We start from the raw sequence: 7,867 nt of genomic DNA, 5'->3' as shown, positions 1-7,867 counted from the left end.
TCGGAAGAGATAACTGGTGAAGAAGCACCGGGAGACCTGGACCGTATAATGTAAACCATTCAAATTGGAACTTGGATCGACTACAGTCAATATCCTCAGCATTTACTGTAGTCACGAATATTGATGACTGTCTAATCTTTTTGATCAGATTGTCCCAAAAAATAGAAAATTTTATTGTTTTATAATTTAATATTGAAATGTCTAATTAAAATTGAAGGGGGGGTTATTGATGTCGACTGCGTGACTACGGAAATGTAGTAAATATCATGTGATCATTAAATTTATTATTATTATTATTATTATTTTTTATTTTTATTTTTTTTGATACATTTCATTGAAAATCAAGTGATGAATAATGTTGTGATATCAATCTAAAAATGAGTGCAAGCAATATTGATAACTTATGAGCAATCATACTGGCTTAGGTCTTACACATGAGAGTTGTAACAAGAAAAAGAAAGTATTATATTTTCTTTGATGATGACCCCATATTGTTTTATCATGCCACATACATGCTTGAAAACCATCTCAAATATGACATTCGTCACAACATTTATTATTTGTAGTAGAAAAAAATGTAAAAAATAATGAAAAGTATAAAGAAATAATTTTTTAATAAAAAAATATAGAAATAATTAATAGTTAAAAATTAAAAGCCTTTAAAAAACGACAATTTTCTCAAAGAAAATCATCTTATATATTGCCTGATGTAGTATATAATTTTCCACATGCTTATACTAGTGTTCCCTAAGTACGCCTAGTTAATGATCCAAAGATGAGTCTATTTGGGATTTTTCCAACAACACAGTCATTACTTTCTTTTTCTCTTTCATTTTCTTTTACACTATCTTTTTTTTTTTTTTACATTGCCCATTTGAGAAATGTGAGACAATCTTTGTCCCAAAAGAAAGATAGGAGGAAAAAAATTTCACACCATACTTTTCCAAAACAAAGAAAATAAGATAGATCCTTTCGCCTGTAAGAGCAATCTACTAAGAAGTTCACAACCATGTAAAAAAGCAACTATAAAACGAACCAACAATCTTTTCTGTATTTAAATAATTCACCATAGTTTTAGGCTGTCAAATAAGTTACAAATAAATCAAAGGATAATACATCTTCAGGAATCAATTTCTGATATCTTGTCAGTATAACTTGGAATAAAAGTTCCATTCTACCCAGAGGAAAAAAAAAGGATGGTCCACTTTAACTATTAGGAGACCAATAGTTTGGGGACTCTAAAAATGCAGCCTTTTTCTTTATGTCACTACAAATCCTTTAGCCAATCAATAAAAAAGTGCAAAATCTAATTAGGGCACTTGGCTCCAACTTCGGGACAATAGTATTTCGATTGCCGACGTTATCAACGCTGCTTAAACATTTTCACCGGGCGGCAACTCAGCCAGCTTTGGAGGCATTCCGAGTACTCTTTCCATGTCATAACGAACCTCAATGTTGCGAATGCTGTACCCAACCACCATCAACCAATATAGCAGTTTGGCAAGTTCAGATGCACTAGTCTCAGTCACACTTGTCTATAAAAAAATCAGAATTGAAAGAAGTTAAACAACGATCAGAAATGATACTAAATGGCAAGAAAAGACAAGGTTGTTAACCCCTCAAAAATAACACATAGACCCACAGATCAATTTGAAGAAATCTAATCATGTCTGCCTTAGTTTACAAAAATAAAAATATAATTTACTTCCCACATCTATGAAGTTTTGCAGTCCATAATGTACAAAGATACAGTTCCTATCAGTATGACACGACCAATTTATCAGGCAGGCAGGACACAGGATATCTTACCTCGGCAAGCTTTAAACTTAATTCTCACAGTTAAAAGAGCACAAGCTACAAGTTCAATTATTCAAAGTGATGTATAATTTATCGTTAAGTCAGTATTGATTAATAGTGTTTCTGCCAAATGTGTGTTCTACATCAACTTTCCAGTCAGGTAATAAGAGTTCAGTCTTGTGTACTCAAAACAACAATAAAGTGAGTTCTATCTTCCATGTTAAACACTTAAAACTCCCCCGCTCCCTAAAAAGAAACAATTCCAATATTAACCCAAATAGTCATTGCGAGCAGGGAAATGATAATTTGAAAAGGTCAACTTTGACAGATGACAAGGGCAGGGCAGAATGAAATCTCCTTTAATAATAGGACATGGAGAGAAATAGAATGGGAATTAGAGATATTGTTGAGGAAAACCTTCATTTGACTGGGATCTGCAACAGCCAGTAGACGCTTTATGAATGTATTCATTGCAAGCACAACGTCTTCCCCAGCACTACTAGTTAAATCCTACATGAAAAAAGGAGGGTTACTATAGCACATACTTGACATATTCCAATAAATAATGCTCCTAAATTCTAACCACAGAATGGGAGTAAAACCCAAGTTTAAAGATTAGGACGTGAAAGTCAAAGTTATAGAAGCAAATACCGCAATCCATAGAGCACCTACTCTAGAAAATTTAAAACTGTGGATATATAATTGTCGTGAGTACAGTAACACCACACTAATACATAGTGCTGAACAGAAAGACAACTCCAGATATTCAACATACTGGTTCAAGTTCATCAATTGCAGAAATCAATGCTCGTCAGATAATAAATTTTGCATTGGTCAATATTTTCAGAATTAATCACAGTAAAAGCTACAGTATAGATCAGCTCAGAGAAGTGTACGTTAAGCAGACAACACACATCAGCTGGACAAAAGAAAACAAGTATTTTATAGTGACAAGGAAAATTAGAATCAACCTTCAAATTTCGAGGCTCGAGAGATTTTAGGTATTCCAGCAGTTCATTTTGTGCATTGCTAGATTGTCTTCCAACTTGACGGTTCAGCTCCTCAATCTCTGCTTCGAGTATTTCAATGTACTTTTTGGCATCTATTTTCTCAGGTCCGGAAATGTTGTTCCACCGAATGACTTCACCCGAAACATTCTTTTGTGTCCCGGGTGCATAGTCTGGTACATCCTGTAACATTTAACGAGTATAATTTAAAGAACACACAGACTAAAGCATTTATTTGGTTTCATGTATCGTGGAGTAATTCTCCAAAGGAAAATGTCATGACCATTTGAACCAGCAAAGTAATTTTTTGAATACCAAATGCTCAAGACTTAATAGTTAATACTCTTCATTCTTGTGCCTGAAACTAATCTACCCATCAAATCAACAATTTAATTTATTTTCTGCTAGCCCACACCACACCAAAGAAATAGTCAATGGTAGTAAAGGATAGAATCAACTGGACAAAAGATCTGAACACGTCATATGACCACCAGAATGAGTTACTCACCCTTCGAGTTATCCAAATACTTCAATAATACTTCTGAACCACATAATCACGACAAGGAAGAGATATGATATTACCTTTTTATCTTGCACATCTGGAAGGGCAACTTGTTCCAAACTTTCTTGTAGTTCCAAACGGTATTGTGCATTCCTAAACATGTATCCAGTCATCATGACACTATACATAAGCTGTGCGAGGTTTTCAGCAACCTGAATAATAAACCAAATGGTTCCCGCAAAAATAAGTAAGAAGCATAAAGTATAAAACAAAAAGAACTGCGATTCAATCCAACTACATGGCTTAATGATGTTTTACCAATCGGACCATCTAGTGCTAAAACTTCCATTCATCTACTATCAGTAGAAGACTATCTAGTATCTATTGAAAAAATATTATGATATTGTTTAGGATTATTGTATATGGGCAAATCATATTGTATCATATCATGTAAATAGAAATAATATTTCCTATATTTATTTTGTATTTATTGTCGGGTTTTTTTTACTAATTGTATTTATTGTCTTGAGCCTATTTACAATCAGCTTCGCTGTGTTGTTGAAACACACGGTTTCAAAATACATTCCTTTGATTTCTCTCATTTAACATGATATCAAAGCATGATTGGGGCAACCCTAAAACCGTGATCACCTAGTGAACCCACACCTCAAGACCCAACCCTAAACACTCCCTCGGGAGCGTGATTTCAGTGCAATCCCTTCCGCCGGCGTGTGCTGTTCTCAGCAATCTTTCCCGTGTGGTGGTCGATTCTTCCCGGTGCTACCACCACCACTGCTCCCAGGCCAATCTGAAGACTTTTGCTACTGACGCTGTGTGCACGACCTTGTTGGTACTTTTCACTGTTTTCTCTCATTCAACAGTATTAATAACGTTGGTCAATAAATTAAAACAAGTATAGTAAAAGGTAGAGTATACAAAAGGCTCTGCAATTGAGGCTAACTACCACGAAAGCTAAGAAATAACAACGGAAGCAAAGGTAATAAGTATAATTTTGAAAGAAAAAATCTTCGAAACTATGAATTTTGAGGATTTATTAAATAGTTAAAAACAAATATGACTGTACCAATCATATAAAGGGGCGTAGTAATTGAAAAGACAAATTACAGGGGACTTGAACATCATCAGGTAAAACAAACTCCCCCACTTCACAGATAAACTTCATCAAAGCAACCAAGAGATTAACTATCCACCCTTCCATCTAAACACAACTTGTAGAAACTGCTTGTCATTCAATCACTTACCGTGGCAATTGTTATAGAAAAAAATTGAGGGGGCAGCGTTCCAATCATATTTGTCACTGTTTGTCGCATTGCATCCACAACCTAATCACCAAATTAAAATCCCATTTACTAAGAGTATTGCATGAAAAACCAATAGCCACTTGTACATGGTAATTAATTAAATGTGTCGTTCATGTTTCATAAAAAGACAACACCATACCTGTTGAGGTGCTCTTTTCACAAACAATTCCATAATTTCCGGCTGCACATTCTTGACATAGTCCTGTAAGATTTCTCGCCTGCTCTTTGACTGGTGATTTCAAAATGTATACTTAATCACTAATCAGGAACACAATCAGATAGACAGACAAAAATATAGTACTTTAACAATTCATTCAGAGTAGTACTAGTAGATCTACTTTAATGTTGAAGAAACTTAGGATTCAGTAGTGTCATTCGAACAACTAAAATTAGACAACTTTTACGACGACAATCTACTCCCTCTGGTCTTGTAGAAAGTTAAAGTCAACAAAAGTTGTATTTGGTTCAAAATTTGGACCAAAAACATCTATTTTTGTTGAGTCACTTTCTCTTATATTGGAGACCGGAGGTAGTAAGTGGTTAACGCAGTGTAGAAACTTGTTAACCATCGACATAACTTCACGAATCACAAATTTGTACGTGATTAACCACCTGAAAAATGTTGTACACAACAACAATCTAAGGCGTTCAAATTCCAAATCTACATGCAGTTAAACCCCGGAATTATTGTTCATCACATCCAAATTCACGGTTAATCAAATTACGTTAGTGGTTAATGAGTTTCAACACCTATTTGAATTGCAATAACCACTTAACAAATTGTTTTGAAAGTTGTTTAAATTTGGTTGTACAAAACTCACTTCCCCTTAGAATTTCATATGTTCCGCATCAATAGCATTTCCAGGTAACAAATCAATAATGAAGTACAATCATCAAGTGTCATACTTTCCCTATTCCAAGGGAATTCCATTCACAAGTCACAGGTCGATTTTTTATATATATAAAAAAATGATAATAAAATATATAACATTAAATATATATATATTGGGGTAAAATTGAAAAAGGAAGAAGTAGTACCAGAGTGCCGTTAGGGGGTTTAGAGTCAGAAGCAGAGTTGGGAGTGTCATTTGTGGATGCTTCAACTTTGAAACTAAGTCTTCCTTTATAGTTTAAATTTCTGGGAAACGCAATTGACGAGAATGAACAAGTTCGGAATGAAACTCGAGAAATTGAAGATGACAAAGTAGAAGTTGAAAAAGAAGATGATAATATTAATTGAGGTCTGAAAGAGGGTTTTGCTGTCAACAAATACATGATCAAACAGTAATTTTTTCCGCTACGGTATTAGGGTATATACGATGGTTGTGTAGTGTACGAATACACTGTTTGCTTTATTTCAGAGTTCGCTTTGGAATTTCCAACTGGTGCGGACTTGTTCTGCTTCCCACTTCACAGACAGGGATGGATGGATGAGCTTCGCACGTGTTTTGCACATGCCACCTACGGTTAAATAACCACACTTTAGAATGTGACCGAGTGGAAGTGTGTTATGGAATGGAAAGAAGGAACAATTTGTTTTACTTTTATTTTTTCTACCATCCAGATTTTAAACTTATATTCAATAAAAATATATCTTAATATTTTATTAAAATTTCAAACTCTATCAATATAAAATTACACCTTTAATTCATAAAAATATGCTTAATGTTTTATGTCTTTTTTATGTTTTTTTTATGTTGTTCTCAAAAATAGAACAACAAAACTCATACATTAAATTTATAAAAAATAGAGTATCTCGCTTTCCAACATATATTTCAATATATCAAATGTTCATGCAACTATTATTTTTGTTGAATTTATAAAACTCTTTTTTTTATTTTTATTTATATACATATATATATTTTTTAATTTGAATCTATTTTTTCTTACCCTTTTTTTAGTTCTATTAATTTTTCTTTAAATTTTATAGGTTTCATTTTCACCTATACCTAAATCACAAAAATAAATATGAACTTAATTAAGATATTATATTTTAATCCTTAATCGTTCATCAAATTTGTTTATCCTTAATGGATGTTTGTAAAGAGAAGGTCAATGTTAGAGCATTTCTAAAATATATTTAGAATTTTCTAATATTATATTAATATAGTAAAATTAAATAACTTAATATACTATTTGATCAAGTGATTGCAAAACTTATATTTAATTCAAACGGTTAAGTTCCTAAAAGTAATTAAATATTATAAAATTCTAAATATATTTTAGAAATTCCTCTTATAGTAAATAGTTGAATAATTAGATTTTCACCTTGAATAAGTTTGGAGATAGTTTAGACATTAAAATAAATAAATAAAATGTTTTAGGAATGTACCTAGATATTTTTGGGGTTTATCTAGAAAAATTATTGTTTTCACAGAGTATTTTTACATCCTTGAAATTATAAGGATGGGTAATTTAGTTTTTATTTGAGCATAGTAATTTAGTTTTTGAATTTTATAAAATAATAATTTATCTTAAATAAAATCATATTAATTAATCAATTTAGTCTTTTCTTTTGAATTTAAACTATAATGTTGAAGGGCTTATATTTGTCTAGATGTAATATAAAACTATTTAAGACATTTTTTAAATGATTTTAATGAATCTTTTCGAAAAATAGTTTGGTGGAGAAACTGATAAACGTTCTTTAATTTATATCTCATTACAAATTTGAAGATCATCAGTATTACAATTTCAACTAATAAAATGAAGTTTATATTTTTGAAGAGGGATAAACTAATGTTAACACCATTTACTTTATCTAAAAAAAAAAAACTATGGTCCTTGATTAATAAAAAACAGAGAATAGTACTTGTTACTATGTGGATTTTTTGCAAGAGGTTAACTTCTATCAAACACCTCACCACTGACACGACCCTATAACACTACACCCTCCTAAAAAAATATTAAAATACTCTAAAAAAAGTATAAAAGAAAATAATAAAGTTAAATATAAATTAAAAATATTTTCAGCTGATTTTCTAACAAAAAAATATGTCATTACATACAATATTTATTCATCTCTTCTTTTACTACCGTTGAGTAATGTGAAGCTTTCAATGATATATTTGATAAGTTAAATTTAATATGTTGAATGTGATGTGTTTAAAAAATAAAAGATTGTAAAATTTAATAGTAAAAATTAAAAACAACTCTCCTTGTATATATATAAAGTACAAATATTTTTTTAATATTATTATTTAAATTAGAAGAAATATTAAATATTTTTCTATAGTAGA

At 31.4% G+C, this 7,867-nt stretch overlaps 1 protein-coding gene across 1 annotated transcript; it reads right to left on the bottom strand.

Moving 5' to 3' along the window:
- Positions 1–1,026: 1,026 nt before the first annotated feature.
- Positions 1,027–6,071, bottom strand: LOC101488766 (uncharacterized). The gene is made up of 7 exons (XM_004500828.4): positions 5,667–6,071; positions 4,768–4,857; positions 4,569–4,649; positions 3,387–3,518; positions 2,769–2,987; positions 2,215–2,307; positions 1,027–1,535 (listed from the first exon to the last, which is right to left on the bottom strand). The coding sequence occupies exons 1-7, from the start codon at positions 5,901–5,903 to the stop codon at positions 1,374–1,376; spliced, it is 1,014 nt and encodes a 337-aa protein (XP_004500885.1). The 5' UTR covers positions 5,904–6,071; the 3' UTR covers positions 1,027–1,373.
- Positions 6,072–7,867: the final 1,796 nt, after the last annotated feature.

Source organism: Cicer arietinum, chromosome 5, assembly GCF_000331145.2.
Source record: "Cicer arietinum cultivar CDC Frontier isolate Library 1 chromosome 5, Cicar.CDCFrontier_v2.0, whole genome shotgun sequence".
NCBI classification, from domain to species: Eukaryota; Viridiplantae; Streptophyta; class Magnoliopsida; order Fabales; family Fabaceae; genus Cicer; species Cicer arietinum.
This window is presented reverse-complemented; position numbering and strand designations above follow the sequence as displayed.